This window comes from Protopterus annectens, chromosome 6.part0 (assembly GCF_019279795.1).
Source record: "Protopterus annectens isolate FY-2018-M chromosome 6.part0, PAN1.0, whole genome shotgun sequence".
Taxonomy (NCBI): domain Eukaryota; kingdom Metazoa; phylum Chordata; order Ceratodontiformes; family Protopteridae; genus Protopterus; species Protopterus annectens.
The window spans coordinates 1623428826-1623453261 of NC_056737.1; the positions used below are offsets into that span (position 1 = coordinate 1623428826).

Sequence of the window (24436 nt, forward strand, 5' to 3'; positions counted from 1 at the left end):
TGAGATCTCTCTAGAAGCCCCCACTGAAGAAGTGCCTAGGAAGAGACTCTGAAAGAGGAAGCATTTGGACTCCCCACAGGAGTCAGTCACTTCAGATACTGACTTGGATGAGTCAGAAGGGTCCCCACAGTCCCCCTCAGAAGATATCTCCTTTGCAGATATCTTAGAGATTCTTAAACAGAGGGTTGGCTGGAAATCCCTTAACCCTTCTAATGATGAGTCAGTTCTCCTGAAGGCTTTCGGATCTCAACCCTCCACCTTTTGGGTGTCTCCACCCTTTGAGTTGCTGGAATTACTCAAAGGGCATGGGAGTCCCCAGATACCACGGACCCTGTCCCTAGGAGGCCCTACAAATTTATTACCAGCCTACAAGACAGACTTTACCTTGCCAGAGGAGTACCGGTTGATGCTATGGTGGTGGTGCCAGAGGAGTACCGGTTGATGCTATGGTGGTGGTGGCAGCCACCAAGAAGGAATTATCGGAGACTTCTTAATCTGTTCATCCTCCTAATAGGGAATCTAGGCTTATGGACAGATACAGGAAGCATATCATGTTAAGTTGTCCCATCTCACCTTCGTTCTTGCTATTTGGGTTCAGAGCCGATCCTCAGCTCTGACTCTGCCTACTTCTATAGCTCGAGAGCTATTTACTGGCTCGAGGCTAACCCTCATCTCAGAATGCCCAGCATCAGCTACCCAGATCTCGTTTGCCGCTTCAGCTGCAAGGTTGCTTCGTTACTGGCTCAGGCTTAGTATAGTTTTTTCTATGATTATAATTGTTCTTTATTCTTAAAAATTTAAGTTTTTGTCTAGATATAGTAATTTATCCCTCATCGCTTCTTGTGTGTGTTGTAGCTTTGTTGGCCATTGCTCCATATCTCGCAGGCCTTGTGTTTCCCCTGAACTCGTTTAAACCCCCTTAAGACAGCTGTTTAAATGAGAGTCTCTCCTTTCTGTCACTTAACTGTATATAAAAAAAAAAAAAAAATTTTTTTTAGTATAATTGTGTAACATGTCTAAAGAGGCCAAAGTTTCTGGCTTCAAAAAGTGTGACCCATGCTGTCAGAAAATGTCTCTGACAGATGGGCACACTAGCTCTGTTTATTGTTTAGGGGCTGTGCACCTGCAGGACTCCTGCTCTATCTGTCATGCATTTAGTCCATGGGTCCTTCAAGGATTATTGAAACTGCAGGATTCCTCGGCTAAAGATTCTCAGCCAGTGAAATCCTCTAAGTCTGTCAAGCCATCGGCTCCATCCTCGGAACCGACTCCTGGGCTTGAAGAACCAAGTTTGTCAGTGCCGACTAGCATCGACAAGTCGTCTCCTCCCTCTGCTCCAACTGCTACCTCGGAGCCATCTCAGCCACAAGCGAGCAAGGTCTCCTTCAATGGAACCGATCCACTCGGTGCCACAGTCACCCTTATTAGGAAGTAAACGCAGTTATCGCTCTTCATCCCACTCCTCTCAATTCTCCAGGCTATCTGATCAGGACGTGGAGAGAGTAGTCAGCAGGTTGCTTAAATAACAGGCCCTTGTGAAATTACTTTCCAGCCCACCTCAAAAGGTTGTGGCTCCATCTGCTTCTATCTCCATTCCTCCTCTGACTACACTTGGTTCGGAGCCAGAGACCATGGACGCACTGATAGTAGGACCGACTGCGCCAATCACTTCCTCTTTGGTTCCAATGTCTGCTCCGATCACCTCGATTGTTCCATCCATGGAGGGATCTGGGCACCAAAGCTCTCTTGTTGGCTCCGAGTGGGGAAGTGGCATTGGTCCCTTGTCCGACCCCACTCTCCCTCTCAGAGCTTCGGTGCAGGTGAGCTCGGCTCCCACATTGGCCTCGGAGCCATCGCCCTCGACATGGAGAAGGACTCCCATCTCTTCGGAGCCAGAGCTTTCTTTGACTCGGGATCGTGATGCCTTCGAGGTCATGCTGAGTGTGCTGTCTGCTGAAGCAGCCCTACTATCAGCCCCATCGGCTCCTTCTCTTGTGGTGCCTGTGCCAACCTCTGCTCCTTTTCCACCTCAGAAGCATAGGGAACGTATGCCCCAGGACACCCCATTGGGTGACCCCTCTTCTTCCGAGGCCTCCCCTGATTACTCAGAGGAGCCTCCTCGGAAGAGGAAGTGCAAGAGGAAGCACCTAGACTCCTCTGCGTCTGTCACCTCAGGTACAGACCTGGATGAATCGGAAGGGTCCCCCAGGTCCCCCTCTGAAGATGTTTCCTTTTTGGACATCCTTGAAATGCTTAGGCAGAGGGGTGGCTGGTCTTCCCTATCCCCTACCGAGGACAAGTCTGTATACCTGGAGGCATTCTGTTCCCGACCCTCCACCTATTAGGTGTCTCCACCTTTCGATCCACTCATGTCCTGTAGTGGCTGGAAAGGCTTGGTCAGCTCCGGATTCTGTGGAACCTACTCTGAGGAGAACAAATAAGTTCGTAACAGCCCCCCAGGACAAACAATTTCTCTCTAAAGGTGTGCCAGTTGATGCCATGGTGGTAGCAGCAGCCACCAAGAAAGAGTTAGCAGAAACTTCTTCATCTGTCCATCCACCAAACAAAGAGTCTAGGACGATGGACAGATATGGTAAGCGAATGTTTTCCTCAGTGACCTTCTCAATGAGGTCCCTGAATTATCTCTCTCATTTTACACGACTTCAAAGGGATCTCCTAAAAGAGCTTGGAGATACCCTACAAGATCCTACAGCTGAGGGAGCATCAGCCAAAATAGCTTCCCAGCTTGCGACTCTTAATTCTATAGTCAACTCCTCCATGAGGCTGATTTCCTATGTAGCCGATGGAGCAAGCAGAGCCACAGGTACAGGAGTGGTTCTCGGGAGACATGCTTGGCTGCAGCTGTGTCAGTTTGCAGAACCCTTTTGGGCGTCCTTCACAAATACTCCCTTTGATGGCTCCTCACCTTTTGGGCCTCAAGTGAAAGACATGCTTACCAGGTGGGAGCAGGAAGGCAAGACTCTCTCTGCCATGGGAGTCCGTTTTTCCACTCCTAACAGACCTTATCCCAAAGGTCAGAAGTGTGGAAAGATGTGGTTTTGGAAGTCCCAGGGACCCTTGCCTGACACACATGGTGATTTTTCTCCTAGGGGCAGAGGGGGAAACAACAAAAATGGCAGATGCCGCCCTTGTGGCAGAGGGGGACCGCAAAATCAGGGTGACAGAGAAATTTTCTCTGCCAAACCCTTCCAGCATCCCTGACAGGTTGCCCGACTGCTCACCTCTAGAGGCAGTCTGGGGAAGACTTTCCCTGTACCCAAAAGCCTGGCAAAATATAACAAGAGACAAATGGGTACTATCTATCATATCTGGAAGTTACAAAATCCCCTTTCATCAACCCCCTCTAAAGTCAAAAAAGTCCATCCCAGATGTCCCACCCAATCTAAGGGATCAAGCAGTTATTCAACTTTCAAAACTGCTAGAAAAAAGAGCCATTCAGGAAGTCCCCGCAGACCAACTAGGATCCGGAACTTACTCAAGATTCTTTTTAGTACCAAAAAAAGACAGGGGACTGGAGACCAATACTGGATCTCAGCAGATTGAACAAATCTGTACAAAAAGAAAATTTCCGGATGGTAACACTGCAGTCCATTCTCCCCTTTCTGGGTCAGGACAACTGGATGTGTTCCATAGATCTTCAGGATGTGTACTACCATATCAAAATGGACAAACGCTCCAAGAGATTTCTTCACTTCCGTGTAGGGGCCAGTCATCATCAGTTTAGAGCTCTGCCCTTTGGTCTCACCACAGCCCCAGGGTGTTCACCAAATGTATGGCAGTAGTCACGGCTCACCTGAGACATCAAGGATTCCAGGTGTTTCCCTATCTAGACGACTGGCTCCTAACTGCTACCACCAGGCATCAACTCTTAGAGGCAAGGGATTATACAATGTCAACCTGCACCCAACTAGGCATTACAGTAAATTTCGAAAAATATGCCTTGTTGCCCTATCAATCTGTTGCATATATAGGAGCAGAATTAAACAAAAAACAGATGTTTGCAAGGTTACCTCAGGAAAGAGTTTTCTCTATTTCCCAACAAGTGTCATTTCTAATGCAGAGCAGAAAGGTCCAAGTCAGACATGTCCTGCAAGTTCTAGGTTCCATGGCAGCTGCCATTCTTCTTGTACCATTAGCGCATTACCACATGATAGTCCTTCAGTGGCTTCTCTTCACACAGTGGTCCTTCCAGGAACTACCCATGTCTCACATGATCCTCATTACAGAAACATGCAAAAGACACCTCTCTTGTTGGATGGTCTCCCCACTGGTGACTCAGGGCAGACTTTCATTCAACCCCCTCTGGTAGCCACAGTGACCACAGACGCCTCCCTGCTAGGGTGAGGGGGGCATTATCTAGGCAGGACAGTCCAAGGCATGTGGCAACCTCACGAGTATCATCTGCATATCAATGTCCTAGAGATGAGAGCAGTGCTCCTAGCGTGCAAGCTCTTCAAGACTCTCTTCCTTCCGGGACTGATGCGATCCAAACAGACATGTCAGTTGTGTGGTACATCAACAAGCAGTGCGGGACCAGGTCCTGCCCCTTTTGTCGAGAAGCCCTCAGGCTATGGCAATGGGCGATTTCCTCCCAATGTTTTCTGACAGCAATGCACATCCCTGGGAAATCCAACGTAGTAGCAGACAGGCTCAGCAGGGCTATCCTCATGCCTCACGAGTGATCTCTGAATCAGGAAGTTGCGGACCTTATCTTCCGCAAATGGGGCCAGCCTTGCTGCAATCTATTTGCCACCCCCCACAACAACAAATGCAGCAGCTACTTCTCCCTGCTTCCTCCTCCACGTCAAACTCCCAGGGACGCTCTAGTCCACGATTGGCCTCAGGGACTTCTTTATGCATTTCCCCCTTTTCCCCTTATTCCAAGACTCATACAGAAAGCAAAATCGTTGGGTTGCAAAATGATCCTCATTGTCCCCTATTGGCCTCGACAGATATGGTTTCCATTCCTGCACCTTCACTTTCTAGACCAGCCTTGGATTTTGGACCCAGTGCCAGATCCGTTGATTCATCAGTCAGGTGGGTTACACCAATCCCTTCAGACTCTCAAGCTCACAGCTTGGTTTCTCTACTTCCTACCTTAGACAGGCTTCCAAGTATCTGCCCATCAGTTTGTGATGTTATTGTGTCCTCCCATAAGTCAACTACAAGAAATACTTGCGCTAGCAAATGGAAAAGATTTTCTTACTGGGCAGAATCTAGAAACTTAGACCCCTTTTCAGCCCCAGTCCATCAAATTCTAGAATTTCTAGCAGAGCTTTTCCAGTCGGGTGCGGCTGCTGCTACCATCAGGGTACAGCTGGCAGCCATATCTGGAATTCTTAATTCTAGCATAATGTCTCACAAGCTCTGCAATGCCTTCATGTGAAGAACATCTCTTCTTAGACCCCAAGTGAGGGATCCACCTCCTCCTTGGGATCTCTATTTACTTTTGACTTCTTCGATTCTGCCTCCATTTGAACCAGCAGCTTCATGTCCCTTAAAATTTCTTTCTTGGAAAACACTTTTTCTGGTTGCTCTTACCTCAGCTAGACTTGTTTCAGAACTCCAAGCACTCTGTGTTCATCCTCCTTATATGGTGTTTCACAAAGATAGAGTTTCTCTGAGAACCAAGCCATCATTCATCCCAAAATTCTGTTCAGAAAACAATTTAAATCAATCCATCGATCTCCCCATCTTCTTTCCCAATTATAGCAACAAGGCAGAATACGGTCTTCACCAACTGGATGTGCGCAGACAATTACGTTTTTACCTCCATAGGACCAAAGAGCTAAGTAAGTCAGACCAATTATTTCTCTCCTATGCTCCCAATAAGCAAAGCCTTCCAGTTTCTAAGGTGACCTTATCCAAATGGTTATCTGACACCATTGCCTTTATTTATCAGTTAAGGCATAAACATCTACCAGCAAAACCGAAAGGTCATTCTACTAGAGCATTAGCCACGTCTGTAGCCTTTCAGTCCAAATTGCTCATAGACTCAGTTTGTGCAGCTGCCACTTGGGCAAACCCTCATACCTTTATCTCTCATTACAAAGTGGATGTGGTCTCCCAGAGCAGGGCTTCCTTTGGTTCCACTGTTCTGAAGAGTCTGTTCCAATGAGCCACCCGGGGTCTTTAGGTGCTAGGGACGCTGTCCCAAACAGCAAGAATGAAGGCGAGATGGGGCAACTTAACATAAAGAAGTTATGCACCTACCATAATGTTCCATGTTAGTTGTTCTTCATCTCACTTTCCTTCTTGCGTCCCCCCCCTCCTTCCCCCTTCCTGGAGGATTGAGAGGAGTTCACTATGGTTTCACTGGCTGATTTCCTTTTACTTGGTTCATATACCAGGTAATTTTATGACAGTTTACTCTGATCTGTTATTTTGGTAAATCCGTTTTAGGTTACTGGTTACTTTATATGTGTAGTGTGCGCTGTCATAAATGAGATCTGGGTAGCTGACGCTGGGCATTCTGGGATAAGGGTTAGCTTCAAGCCAGTAAATAGCTCTCGAGCTATAGAGGTAGGCCAAGTCTGAGTCGAGGATCGGATCCGAACCCAAACGGCAAGGAAGGAAGGCGAGATGAAGGACAACTAACATGGAACATTATGGTAGGTAAATAACTTCTTTTTCAGTTCAGCGGCCTTCGTTCTTCGATCACTGAATTACCTCACACATTTTACTAGGGTACAAGGGGATCTCCTGAATGAGCTAGGAGATGTCCTACAGGGTTCAGTAGCTGCGGGGGTTTTGGACAAGGTAACTTCTCAGCTGTCCACTCTTAATTCATTAGTGAACTCTTCCATGCATCTGTTGTCGTATGCAGCTGATGGTATGAGCAGGGCAGTGGGTACAGGAATCGCTCTCAGGAGACATTCCTGGATGCACTTATGTTCCTTTGTGGAACCCTTTGTTTTACTTCATTAACACCCCTTTGAAGATTCATCCCTTTTTGGACCTAAGGTTAAGGAAGCTCTTACCAGGAGTGAGAGAGACGGAAAGACCTGGTCTGCCATCGGTGTACATTTTTCTACCCCGAACAGACCTTACCCCAAAGGGAGGGGAGGTGGAAAGATATGGTTCTTGAAGTCTCGAGGTTCTTTCCAAAACACTCGTGGTGACACCCCCTCCAGAGGCAGAGGAGGGGGTAATACTGAAATGTGCTGTGCATGCAGCAGGGGGGGGTCCACAGAACCAGGGTGACAGAGAACAGTTCTTTGGCAAGCCCTGTCAGCGCTCCTGAGGGGAGGCCCGACTGTCCATCTCTGGAGGCAGTCGGGGGATGCCTATCTTTGTACCTAGACACCTGGCTAAATATAAGAAAAAACAGCTGGGTACAAAGCATAATATCCAGAGGATACTCTATTCCCTTTGCCACCCCACCCCCTCTAATAAATAAAATCCCAAATGTTCCTCCCAGTCACAAGGGACCTAGCAGCCTTAGAGGTCCAAAGGTCGCTGGACAAAAGAGTCATCCAGCCATTCCCAGCAGACCAAAGAGGATCCGTAATTTACTCATGGTTCTATTTATTTCCAAAGAAAACAGGGGACTGGAGACCTATTCTGGACCTAAGCAGACTAAACAAGTCAGTAAAAAGACGAAGTTCTGGATGGTCATGCTTCAGACAATGCTTCCCTTTCTGGGGAAAGACATTTAGATGTTCTCTATAGATCTTCAGGATGCGTACTACCACATAAAGATGAACAGATCATCCAGGGATCATCTATGCTTCCAGCTGAGAACCAGCCATTATCAATTTCTCGCTCTTACCTTTGGTCTCACTACAGCCCCCAGAGTGTTCACCAAATGTATGGCAGTAGTCACCGCTCACCTGAGACTGTTGGGATTCTAGGTGTTTCCATATCTGGACTACTGACTCCTCACTGCCACCACCAAGCATCAACTTATTCATGTGAGGGACACAACCTTACACCTATGCAATCAATTGGGGATTACCATCAACTCAGAAAAATCTGCCTTATCGCCATCGCAACAGACAGTCTTCATAGGAGCAAAACTAAACACATTTTTTATGACATTAAGACTACCTCCAGAAAGAATTTCTCTCTTTACGAGAACAGGTATCAGACCTGCTTCTGAGAAAAAAAGCCCCAGTCTCAATGGTACTCAAATTGCTAGGATCGATGGCAGCAGCAATCATTGCCATTCCCCTCACACAAATGCATATGCAAATTCTACAATGGCTCCTATTCTCTCAGTGGTCTTTTCAAGAACTTCCAGCGTCGCATCAAATTGTCATAATGAATGTGTGCAAGAAGAACCTTCAATGGTGGCTGACGTCTCAGCATGTATCTCAGGGATGTCCATTTGTTCTACCCAATCCCATAGCCACAGTGACCACGGACGCTTCCTTGATTGGGTGGGGGGGGGCATTTTCAAGGAAGAGCAGCCCAAGGCACGTGGCAGAAACACGCGACTCATCTGCATATAGATGTCCTGGAGATGAGACTTGTACAGTCCTTTCAAGACTGTCTACCTCTGGCAACAATTGCTCTTTAGACGGGGACAACATGTCAGTAGTCTGGTACATCAGGAAACAAGGAGGAACCAAATCTTACCCCCCTGTGTCGAGAGGCCATGAGAGTATGACAGTGGGAAATCTCCTCCCATTGCTTTCTGTTAGCAACATACATCCTGGGGAAATCCAATGTGATAGACAAGCTGAGCAAGACAATCTTACTGCCTCACGAGTGGTCCTTGAAGCAGCAAGTAGCGGAAAGGATTTTCCGCAGGTGGGGCCAGCCTTGCTGCAATGTTTTTGCCACCCCAACAAACACGAAATGCAGCAGCTACTTTGCCCTAATTCTCCAATCGGGGGAAGCCCCAAGGGATGCACTGATGCACAATTGGCCCCCGGGTTTCCTTTATGCATTTTCACCCTTCCCTATGATTTCCAAGGTATTGCAGAAAGCAAAACTTCTAGGAAGGATCATGATATTAATAGCCCCTTACTGGCCTTGGCAAATTTGGTTTCCCTTCCTTCAGCCTCATCTTTTGGAAGAACCCTGGATCCTGGACCCAGTTCCAGATCTGTTGACCAATTCACTGGGGGCTCTTCACCTTTCCCTTTATTCCCTAAAACTGTCAGCTGAGGCCTAACATATTGTAACATCCTCTCATAAATCATCTACCAGAAAGTTGTATCTTAGCAAATGGAAGAGATTTTCTTTATGGGCCTCTCAGAATGATGTTGATCCTTATTTAGCTCTGATCCCATCTATATTGGAATTCCTAACTAAACTTTTCAATGAAGGAGTGGCTGCAGCTACCATTAGAGTTCAATTAGCAGCAATATCAAACTTTCATTTTGGTTTCCAAGGCTCTAATGTTATGTTGCATCAACTTGCTAAAGCCTTTCTTAAAGGTGCCATTCATTTGAGGCCTCCAATCAGAGCTCCAGACATGCCATGGAATCTAAATTTTGTTCTATACAGAATCATACTACCTCCTTTCGAACCAGCCTCGTCCTGTCTTACGCCCCACTCTCCATCCTCCATCCAGTCTACATGAGGTCCGTATAGAATGCTTCCTCTCTTATCCAACTCTCTCAGTGGCATATTTATACTACTAAGTAGTCAAGCAGCAAACAAGATCTGAGGGAAGATCATGGTGCATTATAGGATAGGGAGTTGGCGTTGAGCTGTTTGAAGTCCTTGAGCTTTAGCAGTTGGCCAAGTCGGAGCCGAGGATTGGCTCCGAACCCATCAGTAAAGAATAAAGAATAAAGGTGAGATGAACAACTCACATGCAACATTATGGTGAGTACTTAACTTCTTTTTCTTTGCTCTTGTTGTTGTTGTAGTTGCCTTCTCAGCATGTCTAAAAAAGGATCAGCGGGATTTAAAAAGTGCTAAAAGTGTGGGCACAAATTGCCCTTTTCTGATTCCCATAAGCTTTGTGTATACTGCTTCTGGCCAGAAAACTTACAAAAAGAATGCACCATGAGTCGCAGGTTTAATCCCCGAGCTGTGGCTGACAGAAGAAATTGATTTTGAAAGGCTTGCTGCCAACCTCATTTTCCAAGGCCATTACTGGGGCACAGTCCCCCAAACACAAGACTAGAGACCCTGCAAAAAGGTCTAGACCTTCTGAATCTTCAGCCTCTTCCTCCTCAGAATGAATATAGGAAAAAGAAAGAACAGATCCAAAATTAGTTGCAGTCCAACCTTTGTTGGATCTAACCAAATCGGTATCTGATCCTACACGTACGTCTTTGGATCCAAAACCTCTACCAAGGACTACTTATTCTCCTCATCTGGGTCCAGTCCCATCCAGACTGCTTTCTCCCTTTTTAGAAAGGCACTCCAAATCTCCATCCATCTCATTCCTCCAAGAGTTTTAGTGAAGCAGATATAGAGAGAATGATGACGAAATTTCTCACAGTACAGATTCAGATGGGAGTGCTTGCTGCACCTACCCCTTTTGTCCAGGAAGCCTGATCATCTGCTACTTCACCCATTACAGCTCATTTTCTAATCCAGCCTGTTACTTTAGAGTCCTTGGATCCAAGCCTTCTGGGTGTGTCTAGTTCGAATTCAAAGAAAGCACTTTCTTCAGATCTGAATACTGTTCTGAGTGCACTGGTTACAACATCCTTGGAGCTGGATGACTTTGAGCTGAAGCATCCCCATCCAGATCCGGGAGGTTGGAGCTGACTCCATGGTTTTCAGAGCCATGTCTTCATCTTAGACTCTCGGCACTGAACATCTCTGCTCTGACTTCCACCTCGGGTGGGTTGTTTTCAGAGTGGAGGGAGTTGATGGACCAGAAACTTGCTGTCTTGTCTTTCTTCTTTGTGCCTTGAGCTTCAACATTCTACCCCACAGGGACAGCCAACTCAAAGCTTTCAGACTGCCCAGCAGGATATTCTAATCTCTTCTGATACTTCACCAGATCATCCCACCAGAGAAGTCCCTAGGAAGAGGAAGTGCAAAAGGAGGCTCTTAGACTTTCCTCAAGAGTCAGTCACTGAGGATACTGATTTTGATGGAGAGGGGTCTCCAAAAATCACCACCCAATGACATCTCACTTGGAGACATCCTTGTGATCCTTAAGCAGAAGGGTGGCTGGTCTTCCCAAGACAGTTTTCTATAAAGGAATCAATATTTCTGGAGGCCTTTGGAGCTGGCTCACCTACCTCTTGGGTTACTCTGCCTGCGAGTGAGCTCATTGATTTGGTCACTAGGTGGGCATGGAAGGAACCTGATTCAGTTGAGCCAATCCCCAAGAGAGCAGACTGGATTTTGGCTCCACGGGTAGGAAGAGACTTTTGGGGTAAAGGGGTGCCAGTAGATGCCGTGATCATGGTGGCAGCTACAAAAAAAGGAACTTACAGTGTTCCCTTCTCCATCCTCCTAACAGAGAGTCTAGGGTGATTAACAGATTTGGGAAGTGTGTTCATGCGTCAGTGACTTTTGCACTCAGATCGCTGAACTGTCTGGCACATTTTACAAGACTTCAAAGAGATTTGATTAAAAAACTATCAAAATCTCTTTCTGTAACCAAAACTGCTAAGGCTCAATCTTCAGTAGTTTCTCAGTTGGCTACCCTGCAAGCTATATCTAATTCGTCTATGAGGCTTATCTCACATGCTGCAGAAGGTGCTCAAAGGCTGCATGTTCAAGTATTTCCATCAGGAGGCATGCCTGGATGCACCTGTGTGACTTTTTTGTGGAGCCCTTCAAGTCCTCGTTCATCAATGCTCCTTCTGACAGCACTTCTTTGTTTGGCCTCCCGGTGAAGGACACATTCTCCAGATGTGAGAAGGAAGGAAAGACCCTCTCTGCAGTGGGCATGCATTTTTCAACCCCCTCAAAGGACCTTTTCCAGGAATCAATGGGGAGGTTGAAAAATGTGGTTCAGAAATTCCCGGGTCCTTTCCAGTACCTGTGAAAATAGTTCCCCCAGAGACAGAGGGGGAAGCTATAATGGACAGTGATGCACCTGTGGCAGAGGCAGCCCTCAAAACCAGGGGTCTAGAGATTCTTTATCTGACAGACCCTTTCAGTGTTCCTGAAAGGAGGTTGGATTGCTCACATCTGGAGGCAGTTGGGGGTCACTTATCCCTGTACCAGAGAGCCTTTCTAGATATAACAAAAGACAATTGGGTACAGAGGATAATTTCCAGAGGTTATATAATTCCCTTTTCCCTACCCGCTCCATTGTTAAGAACATTTCCTGATGTTCCACCCAATCAGAGGAAAGCAGCAAGGCCAGAAATCCAAAAGCTGCTAAGAAAGAGTCGTCTAGGAGGAGGTACCACCATACCAAATGTATGGCAGTAGTAGCAGCTCACTTGAGACCACAGGGATTCCAAGAGTTTCCATATTTAGATGATTGGCTCATTACTTCCCCGACCAGGCATCAACTGATAGGAGCATGGGATCAGGTGCTACAGATTTGTTTACATCTCAGAGTAACCATAAATAACAAGTCTCAGTTAGAACCAACCCAGACATTAGAATCCATAGGGGCAGTGTTCAACAAAGTATCTATGGTTGCTTCTGTTCCTATATCAGGAGTGCAAATGATAAAGACCACAGTCCACCTTGGGATTTACATTTGGTACTGAAAGCCTTAATTCACTCTCTTTGAACCAGCAGCTAAATGGCATCTTAAATTCCTGACCTGGAAAACTATCTTTCTAGTTGCAAGTACATCTGCTTAAAGAATTTCAGAATGTATTTATTAGTATTTATTTATTTGACATTTGTTGACCATGTTAGTCTGATTGTACTGATGGCCCTTTTTCAGCAGAGGCCCAGGGAGAAAAGCTCCACAGTTAACAAATATGAAAAGTATAGTACAGTATTTAAAAAAATAGTTTGTAGTTGACAATTAATAGTGTTAGGTCAGCAGGTTACATGTATGCAAAGTACAGTATACTATTAAAGTTAGTGCAAAGTTTGCCATTAATATTGTAAAAGCAAAGCAGCAAGGCTGTATACAAAGGTTGTACAATCTTTTCAGGAACACCTTTCTAAGGAAGTCACTACAGTATCACAAAGTTAGAACCAATTTTCCAGTTCAATATTGTAGAGGCACCAAGGCTATATACAAAATTATACAATTTTGTCAGGAACACCTTCATTAAGGAAGTTGCTGTGAAGTACCATATAATATGGCAGAATGATTGGCAAGCATTTACCTACTGGTTATTTAGTTTATGATAGTTTTAGTCATTAGTATATGTAGCTCCCACTGTATTTCATTGTAGAGGTAATAGACTGAGCTCTTCAGGAATATAAAAGACAATTTCGAAAGTGAAAGAGGAGACTGGAACACTAGCTGAAGGAGGGAAGACTGAAGCAGGGAGATGAAGGGAAAAGGGGCCTTGCAGCATGACTGGACTTTCTTTCTAGTGCTTTGGGGATGGGGGTGAAGTAGCAGATTGTGTCTGTCTTTTGCTGAAGTCTTGGATGATGGTATTTTGTGGAATCAGGAGAGAAGTCTGAAACCAGTAGTTCCTCGCCTGCATATGATTCAGCAAGAAAGGAGTTCCTTTGGGCATGGTACAGAGAAGCCATAGATGATTACCAGAGTTCTGGCAGGTGATTTTTCTACTTTTCTCATCAGAGGAACCACGGTGCCTGGTCATTATGATATTCTGGATGGAGTGGTGAGAGACTTTGGCCATCATTTTATATTTTTATAAGATTGTGGATTTTCCCCCTAAATGCTTTGTGGATTACAAATAACTGGGATCCATATGAGCTACAACTTGGGCCCCATCATGCCGGCAGCAAGACTATAAGTAGTCACTGGCCAGTGAACAAGGTAGAATCATAGTTGGTCTTTTTAGAATTGATCAAGGGGGTTGAGGGCGTTAGTACTGCTCAATGACATTGCATTTTCTCATATTTGTATTGTATTATAAATCTACATTGTCCAATGACATTGCATTTTGCTCATGTTAGTACTGTTGCCTTTAAGAATTTTGCTGTTCAATGACATGGCATTTTTTCATATCTGTATTGCTGTATTATAACTCTGTTATTGCCTAATGACATTGCATTTTTTTCTGCTGTGTTTGTATTGCTGCATTTTAAAGCTTTACTGCTCAGTGATATGCCTTCTTTGTGCATGTTTGAATGTCAAGACCTTTTCTGTTGAGTTCTGGGGAAGAGGGTGGATGTATGGTTTCATTGCATGCATATCTCACCTTGCCTTATTGCTAACTGGTGTGCTGTCGAAATAATTTGTGGATGTGCTATTGCTTTTTTAAACTAGACATGTCACCTAGAAAATAATCTGTCATTCTTGCCACCTTGGTGTGTTGGGCCTAATAGGGGTGTCACCAGAGTCAGGTAGGAACCCTTATCTCTTCAGCTACACCTGCGGGTGCGCTACATTTGCTTCTGGGACTAGTTCCAGCCCCGGTGGCAAGTCACTTTCTGGATCCGTTTCCATCATAAGATGAGAAGAAACTGCTTGTCCACAAATCCTCACTTTGGCTCTCAAGTAGGTGACCTGACCAGCATGAATTATATGCTTTCCATGTTTGATTTTTCATAAGGCTAGGCTAATGTTACCTACCAATGTTTCCTTCCTTCATAAGATGGTGTTAAAATCCATCATCAACCAATCCATTAACTTGCCAATATTCTTCCTAAAATCTACAAATTGAGGGGAATATACATTGCACTTATTGAATGTCTATAAACATTTACATTTTTACTTGCACAGAAGAAAAGAAATTAGAAAGACAGATCAGTTATCTCCTTTGCATATACTAAATTGAGTGAATCAGTTAAAATGGTAACTCTACCTAGATGGTTGATGGATTGTACTTTCTTTGTCTATAACAAGTTGAATTTCCTCTTACCAAAATCTTTGAGCTCATTCAACCAAATCCATGGCGATTTCTTTTGTTTTCCAGTCTAGAGCTTCCATAAATGATATATATGTGCCTGCAACTTGGTCAAACCCTCATATCTTTATCATTTATTGCAAAGTAGATCTGGTCTCGAGGGGAAGAGCAGCCTTTGGCTCAACTGTACTCTGGAATATCCTTCCTTAAAGTCCACCCAGGATTTTAAGTAGCTGGTGACTCTGTCCCATTTATTGAGGAATGAATGAAAATTTACATCAGATAAAGAAGTTATGTACTCACCATAATGTTCCATCTGTGTTGTCCATTTTCATTCTTCCTCAACTCCCCAACCACCAACCCCCACCATTTTTAATGACTGACTTCTGGAGGGACAAGAGGCTTCAAGGACACTACTGTCCTTTGTGCAGAGCTTCAGATATGTCATATCGTAATAGTCTTCCTGTCAAGTAGCAAGCAAGATCTGAGAGATGTTAGGGGTTGGCGCATTATGGGTAGGAAAGGAGCTCAAGAGTTTTTGGTGTCTGATCCGAGGATCAGATCCAAACCCATTAACTGAGGAAGAATGAAAATGGACAACACAGATGGAACATTATGGCGAGTACATAACTTCTTTATATAATTTATGGAAGTGTAGGTTCTACTAAAAGAAATATCTTTTGTGTTTTTATAGCATTTTCAGCTCACTGGTTTTGATACTTATTTTTTTGAAACATGAGACTTGAATGAGCATACTCTGATCGCTTAGGTACACACTTTGGCATGTGTAATGGAATGTTTTATAAATACCGACTATTAAGAATGTGAATCTAAATATATGATTAAAAATATCTGAAGAGTGAATTGTATTAAGAATGTGTTTATATTAGTTGTGCTGCTTAACAGTGAGGAAAAAACAAGTGTATGTTTTTGATGTTTTGTTAGCTTTTCTGATATGTATATAGTGCAGCTACTGAACTCTGGTGTGAAATACCAAGATTTACATCCTGAAAGGAGTATAGCTCATTTCAGTAGGAGATAAAACGTGCCCACTGTAACCACTGTATAATTTTACTACTCTAAACTAAACAAGGAACACTTTGATAAGAGGAAAGCTAGTTTTATGTAGCATTACAATTCTTTTCTTTTTTTCTTTCACTCATTTTAGATTCCTCTCCCCTACCATTTTTTAACTTTTTCCTACTTGTCTTGTTATGCATACGGAAACTTCCAGACATAAATCTGCAAGTGAGAAACGAGTCAGTTTAAGTAATGCTAGAGGCATCGTGGATAATACTGGGTGACATTAATTACAAAGTTGCCTTGACCTTTTGAGGAAAATACAGTGTTTAAGACACTAGTGTATATGGAATATGCAACATAAATGTCAAGAGTGAAGGCTAGATTCTGGGGTTTCTTCATGAACAATGTGACACCAGGTTGTAGATGCTTTATTGCAGGTACACCCCTGAATCAGTTTTAAAATGTCAAATATGATTAAGTATTCATACACTAAGAAATGATACTTGCAAATTAGTCCTTTGGACAAATTCAGACATGTTTGCGGTGTGTTTTCTTTTACCAATAATTTAATGTTTCTCAACATTTTTAAACTATAAAACTATGACATTTGTACATTTATTCTGATTCCAAGTGACTGAGTGCTTTCTGTCTTTTAAAATCTTGTGAAATTTATGAGGCTAGAAAAGATATTTTAACTTACCTGGTGACTGTAAAAAGATAACCAACTGTTGTAAAATTCACTTTGTGATTTGAAACATTTCAGATTCGCTCTAAGCCACAGTGGCAGATGACAGCCCCTTCTTTTGTGCTAAAAGTAGATCAGAAAGAAGATGAAGAAAATGACTTTTCCTTTAGTAAGTATACACAATTAGAGGCACAGGACAAAGCCATACTCTGTATATAAATATTTTTGTATTATAACAGCTCAAGAGGCATTTGGCCCTGGTTTATTTGCAGTGACAAAGCATGCAAGTTCATTATTTACAGTAACAAAATGTAAAGGTTCAGTCCATGACAGCAAACTTTTCATGCAGCATATAAAGAGTACAAGTAGTTTGTTTGCTGATGCTAACTGTTATGTGTTTGGGACATGGATGCCAAGAAGTTTACCTAGAGGACGATGTTTGAGAGGTAAATCTTGGCATCCATGCCGAGAACTTAAAATATTAGGCTAGTAAACACCGAACCACTCATAATTCTTTGTAGTGCATGGAGCTTTATCTGCTCTATGTACTACAAGTTACAGGAAAAACGAAAAAAAGAAAAAAAAATACTGGCTTTCAAAGCCGTAAAATGCTTGGTGATCTCTTTTAGAAAGATAGTTTTACACAGTCCTTTATGTTTTTACTCAGCTTCCATGTCTCTCAATTGTCCAGATTTTTACAGAATGTCCAGATTTTTGCCTCATATGTTGGGTTTGTTCCTCGTAAAGTCCATGGTTTTCAGACAAATTGCTGAGGATTGAAAACACTAAATAATGGCATACATTTAGGTTTCAGACTTTGTATCCTTCAGAAAATCAGGCAAACACACATCCTGTTTTTCCATTAACTTTCTAAGCTTAAAACAGGAAGTCTGGGACATGTTATTGACTGACAGAAGGCAGAAACAAATCTTTTATTTGGCAGCTGTCATTTATATTGGACAGATTTTGCTGCCTAACCAGAGACCCAACCTTAAGAACTGTAGCAGCGGGTGTTTGACAATTGTTAAGGTTGGGTCGTAGCGCCACTCTAGTGCTTAACTGATTCATCTTTTTCCGAATAGTCGAGCATAATCAGCATACTGTGCGGACTGCATAGCAGTTTAACTGGCTTCTTCTCCACTCCAACCCTTGGCTTCAGAGCCCTTGAATCTGAGTCTTGCGGGACCGTTTGTATCAGATACTGCAACTGTGGTCCCACTTCACAAAGGCGGTGCCTCCACCGCCCATTAGCTTGACAAGCCTTATCTGCAAAGCCATGGAGAGGATCATAATGGACCTCATAAATAAAGACATAGGGAATTTGCAGACTTTGGATCCATCCCAGTTTGGCTTTGTCAAAGGCAGATCATGCCTTCTAAACTTGGTTGACTTTTTTGAAACAGTCACCAAAGCCATTGATGAGGGAAAGGCAGTCCATACAGCCTACCTCGATCTGGCAAAGGCCTTTGATACAATACCCCACTCGGGTATCATTGAAAACCTCATCAGCTTAAATGTTAACCCATACATCACAAGATGGGTTGCAAACTGGCTGAGTGACAGAACCCACAGGGTCAGAGTTGCTGGCGCCATGTCAGACTCAAAGCCTGTCACAAGTGGTGTACCACAGGGCTCAGTCCTGGGCCCACTCTTGTTTGGCATCTACTTTTCCAAGTACAAGCAAACACAGGAGGGTTATGGCTGACAAAGTTTGCAGATGACTGCAAACACATCTGACACAGATATCCTTCAGAAGGGTCTCGGATAACTGGTGCCAGAGCCATGGCCTAAAGTTAAATGCCAAAATGCATAGTCATACGAAAACAAGGTTACCCTAGCTACCAAATAGGTGGCAATCCACTGAGTACAGAAGAAGTTATCAGGGACCTGGGGACCCAGGTTGATAGTAGTCTGTCATTCGACACCCATGTAGCTAAAGTAGTTAGGAAGACCTTCTACATTGCCCACCTTATCATGAAGGATTCTCATCTAGATCAAGGGAGGTCATAGTCTCCCTATACTCATCACTCATCAGACCAATGATTGAGTACAATGCCCCATTCGAATGTATCTGACCCGACACTTGCAGCAGCTGGAGAGGCCACAAAAGTTCCTCACCAAAAGGATAAAGGGTCTCAAACATCTGTCCTATGCTGCCCGACTGAAAGAACTCCAGCTCTATTCAGTCGCTGCTCTCAGAGGTGACCTTTGCCTAACATACAAGGCCATGTCAAACCCAGATTTGATGAATATGCTTCACCTCAAAAATCTAGATCCGTCAGAGCCACAAGGCGGAGACTTAAACGCTATTAATAGGACGTGCTGGAGGGATAGATTCATCACCCAAAGACTCCTATGCTGTGGAATAAAATCGGTATATGTGAGGCAGAGCACCGCTGGCCTTGTTCAAGAGAAATCTTGACCAATGGATGGGAGATGCCCAGGGATTACCTCAGTGTCACTGCTCAACAGAGGCACAGCAAAATAATGGGTATAGTTCCCCATACTAAAGGGGTGGCGTAAGCCACAAAACTATGGGCTAGGCTTGTAAATGCCCTCGGGCAGATAGCCTAGTATGAACCTATCTGTAGATTCTTGTATCCTCTGCTCCAGTACATTCTCTGAGTGCACTGGCTCCGATTGTGTCAGGGCCACATGACTGTCAGATCTGTAGCTTCCTTGTCAGATCCAAGTCTATTTCAAAGTTGTTGGAGCCACCGCTGCCCCACAGAGCCTCTGCACTAGACAGCTCAGCTCCGACCTCTGCCTTGGGTGGGCTGCCTTTGGGTCAGAGGGAGCTAATGGTCTGGAAGCATGTCTTCTTGGCTCTGTCGGCCTCCTTCTCCCTGGGGCAGTCTGCTTTTGAGGTGATGGAGAGAGTGTTCCCTGCTTCAAGAGGATGAATTATTTCACCCCCCCTTAGATCTTCTTTTGGAATCCCATATGTCTTTGTGCCTTGAGTCTCAACACTACTCCACAGAAACAGCCCAAGTCTCCAGTGTACCCAACAGGGTATACCTCTATCTTCCACTTCTTTAGAACAGCCAATCAAAGAAGTCCCTAGGAAGAGAAAGTGCAAGAGAAGGCACTTAGACTCTCCTCAATAGTCAGTCACAGAAGATACCAGTTTTGATGAGGGGGAAGGGTCCCCAAAATCACTATGTGATGACATCTCCTTTGGAGACATCCTGGAGATCCTCAAGCAAAAAGGGGTGGTTGGTCTACTGATAACCCTTCCCAAGTATAATCTATACTCCTGGAAGCCTTTGGGTCTCACCCATCTACCTGCTGGGTGAGTCCACCCACCCATGAGCTCATTTATTTGATCTCTAAGTGAGCATGGAAGGAAACGGATGCTGTTGAGCTGATCTCTGAGAGACCAGCAGGATCCTGGCACCACTGAAAGGAAGAGAATTTTGGATCAAAGGTGTATCAGTAGATGCCATGGTTGTAGCAGTGACCACAGAGAAAGAACTCCTGGAATAATGCACCTGTCCTTCCCTCAACAGGGAGTCCAGGGTGTTGGACAGATTTGGGAAGCGTGTCTATGCTTTAATGCCATTTGCACTCAAGTCACTGAGTTATTTGGCACACTTCACCAGATTTCAGAGGGATTTGATTAAAGAACATTCCAAATCCCTCTCTGAGACCATTACTTATGAGGCACAGAGCTCTATTGCCTCACAGTTGGCTACCCTACAAACCAACACAAAATCGTCCATGCGACTCATTTCATATGCAGCTGAAGGTACCTCAGGGGTGGCAGATTCTGGCATTTCCATTGGAAGACATGCTTGGATGTGTCTGTGTTATTTTCCAGAGTCCTTAAAGTCCACCTTTGTCAATGCTTCCTTTGACGGAATTTCTTTGGCATAAAGTTAGACACACTCTTCAGGTGTGAGGAAGATGACAAGACCCTATCTGCAGTGGGCATATATTTTTTGACTCATCAAAAAATGTTTTCTAGGAATCAACAGGGTGGTTAAAATATGTGGTTCAGAAAGTCCCAGGGTCCTTTCCATGATCCACATGGAGATAGTTCCCCCGGAGTCAGAGGGGGAACTGTAATGGAAGACACTGTCCATGTGGCAGAGGAGGCCTCCAGAACCAGAGGTCCAGAGATTCTTTCTCTGAAAGACCCTACCAGCGGTCTTGAATGGAGGCCCAATTTGTCCACCTCTAGAGAAATTTGTGGGTCATCTATTCCTGCACCAGACAGCCTGGCTAGACATTCAAAAAGATAGATCTGTGCAGAGGATTATTTCCAGAGGTTCTATAATACCCCAGTCTTTATTGTCCACTGGAATTGCTGAATGGTTGAAAGCATATTCCGTGTGTGCAGAAAAAAAGAAGATTTTAGAAGTTTATCTGGATCAATTATATGTTTGATTATTCGAACAGTTTGATTATCCAAACTACCCTAGGTTCCTATTAGTTCAGATAACTGACTCTTTACTGTACTGACACAGACTTTCGGGAGTTTGGATTAGTTGTTTATTTCCTATGGAGGTAAGAAAAAGGAATAAGTTGTTAAAACAGACAATTTCCAAATGGTTATCTTGTTCATTTTTTTTTGTTACTTTTACCATTCCAAGTCAATTCCAGGAAAAGTGAGAGCCTGTTCTACTAAGGTGTTAGCTTATTCTGTGGCTTTCGCAAAAGAGTAGAAGTATTCTAGGCACAACAAATTGGTCCTTTGTGCATACTTATATAAAAAATTACAAGATAGACTCTTTCCAGGTCCAGAGCAGTTTTTATTAGGACTATTTTCCAGGGGCTCCTGGATTGTCACCCTTCTTCTCCATGTCTTTCTTTCTAGGCTCTGGTAATCTACATATAGGTTAGGCTACTGGAGCAGTTATCTTATGATGAACATAGTACAGTTGTGTAGGTTAATTTACTAGAACAGTGGATTCTTGAATAGATGACTGTTGCAGTAGGATCACCCTCCCTCCCCCCACCTCCCTTTTTTGTGTTATGTTTATTTATCTTTGGTGTATAATTCTATTTACTTTTTTCCTAGCATATGCATGAAAGACAGAGCTGTATCCTCCCTTAATGTGAGGCAAGACAGCTCTGAAGATTTGACGCCCTAACCACTGATGGCATATGTATCTCCTTATGCTGTTCTGTGGTTAGGGCATGTGGAAGGATACCCTAAAGCTTTGAATGCTGGCCGGTTGTCATATAACCCATATAGTTTGTGCTATTGCAACTATGATTGATTCAAACATCTACTGTTATGTTAAGTTAACTTTACAGAACTTTCATTTTTATGCTTATGGCTAGGAGCCAGTCACCTGAGAAACTAGGTGGCTTGTGATTCTGTCCCAGCAGCCTGACCAAAAGGATGGCTGAAATTTGACATGGGCGTTGTGTACTTACCATAGCGCTGGGTCCTTTTCATCTTAGTCTGTTCAATATGTCATCCTCCCTTTTTCCACATTCCATATTTTCGCCTTATTTATTGAACCAGCAGACTGGTTTGGGAACTTCTACCTGCCATTCCTTTTGATGTCTCCTAGTCGGTGACATAGGTCCTTTTGGCTGGCAAACTCAATCTGATGTTATTGAGGGCACAGGGGAGTTATGGGAGGACAAATCTGAAGGAACTCAAGAATAGATGCATTAGTATATGGCTGGGTCGGAACAACAAGTGACTAGGAACCCCATAAGTCATATTAGACAGACTAGGAAGACAAGTTGTTGTAAGCTTCTTATTAAATATATGTTGTAACACTGTTCAGTACTCCCATTCTTCACTCCTTGGTGGGATCAATGGTAGCTTTGCAGGTATTACAGCACCTTGCAGCTAAAGGAAGCTTCTGGGTAGCTGTAAAATGTTTAAAAGCTTTAAGTGCTCTAAAATCCTTTTAGGAGTCCTTACGCATCCTTTTATTAAATAGTGGAGTTTTGAGGGAGCAGAGGATATCTTGTGTTTATTGCAAATTCCTAAGTAGTTGTAAAAAATGTTTTGTTTTGTTTGTGTCTTTCGGCTTTTCCCAGTTAGGGGTCGCCACAGCGGAACTCCGGTCCGCTAATGATTGGTAGTGGATTTTTACGTACCGGGTTACCAGCCCTGACGCACAACCTTCAAAGAAGGCACACCCCATTCACTTATGCCTCCACACAGAAGGTGCTCTAGCTGAAAATCAAATGGGACAACATCTTACTATGAGGCGACAACGCTACCGCAGCACTGTAAAAAATGTTTAAAAACTTTTATTTTTTTTGCTGTCAGTACTACTGGTTGGAGAGGGAGAGGACCTTCTTTGCTTCATGGGGCGTATTAGGACTTCTGATTGCTTGTGCATTTGACCTCATCAATTGTTAGTTGCTAGAAGTGCTAGAGACAAAAAGAATTTAATAAGAAGAAGGATGCTGAATAAAGATGTGTGCATGTGACAAGGGTGACTCAAGACTGATTTATGAAATTACTTTATGAAGTAGTCAGTAACATCCTGGATGTCTTGAGATATGGAACGAGGGTTCTTTTGTAGCTACAACAGATAGCAATGGCTGGAGTATAGGATGTGGCTAGCTATATATATGGACTCAGTGTATTTGTGTTTTTCTTTGGATGTTTGTAAGTTTTAGCTTTTTGTCTGAGGAATTTTATTCTAGGCTTTCAAAACAATAGAAAATAATCTGTTTTGTGATATGAAAAATGAGTGAGCAAATCCTGAAATGATTTTTATCAGTTCGCTGATGTTTTATTAGCCATGTGACGTCACAGTTCTTTGATATAGTTTCTTAAATTGCTATGTCACAATGTTTTGATAGCACTATGGTTAAATAAATGCCACTGGAAACATCATTAGCAGAGTTAATATTTACTTTTATCAAATTACTTTTCATGTTACCATGTCACACAGACACACACACACACACACACACACACACACACACACACACACACACACACACATTTGACAATTTTATTTTGCATGATTTCAGATAAACGCCTTTCACCAAAAAACAAAGGAACCAAGACTAGAGAGTCTGGGTTAGCTGAAGTTAGACAACACAGGATCAGTGACGAAGCTACAACTTCTAGAATGCAAAGCAATTACACTTTTCCAAAGAAGGACCGTGAGCAATTCAGAAGTGCTCTTGTGAGCATTATCATGTAAGTAGCAATGTATTTTTATAGTGATGACTGCAGTAATGTTGAGTGCTGTAAACAATTGAAGAAAGACCAACTAAATCTCAAGGAAGGAGTCTGTTAATGTGTGCTTGTGGTAGAAAAACAGTTGTCTGCTTTTAATGAAAATGTTTATTTATCTGTGTGTGTGTGTGTCTGTGTGCGCGCGCTCATGCTTGAGTGAATGTGTGTGTTTGTGTGCACGTTTTCTCTCCTAGCACAGCATATAATATGAAAGCTGTGAACACAATGTTGAAATGAATAAAATAAGGATAATAATAACCTTAGAATCATACTTCCTGAAAAATGGAGACCAGAAGAAGCAGATAAAATATGAAGGACAGGAAAAATTATCAAGTGAAAAAGGAAAGATTTTTCCTGTATCATATCCTGAAATGGAGAAACACCATGGAAGGTTTCCATTATAAAAGGTTTATGCACATACATGAGTATGTATATGGTTTACTGACAATTTATCGAAAACACCATTTGTCGAAAGGAAAAAAAAAAAAGCTAGTAGAGCTGATTGCATATACCAGCTTTTTTTTCAGCGTGGGATTGCACCCCTGCACCCCCCACACCCCCTGCTACTTAAATATATCAACTCCGAGATCGCACTTCACTACATTAAGAGTTATGTTGTATTGCAAATGAGAAGGGAACATGACTAAGGATACAACAGGCAGTCATGAATCATGTAATGGTATGTTTGCCATTTTGTTCTGTTCTTTT

General features: G+C 43.5%; 1 protein-coding gene across 1 annotated transcript in view; it reads left to right on the forward strand.

Annotated features, from left to right (window-relative positions):
• The window catches only part of LOC122804016 (dynein axonemal heavy chain 7-like), a 268157-nt gene that overhangs the window by 100055 nt on the left and 143666 nt on the right, over nt 1-24436 (forward strand). Inside the window, exons 3-4 of the mRNA XM_044073694.1 lie at nt 16639-16729; nt 23518-23689. Of these exons, the coding sequence (XP_043929629.1) occupies nt 16639-16729; nt 23518-23689 (263 nt within the window). The remainder of the gene's footprint in view (nt 1-16638; nt 16730-23517; nt 23690-24436) is intronic.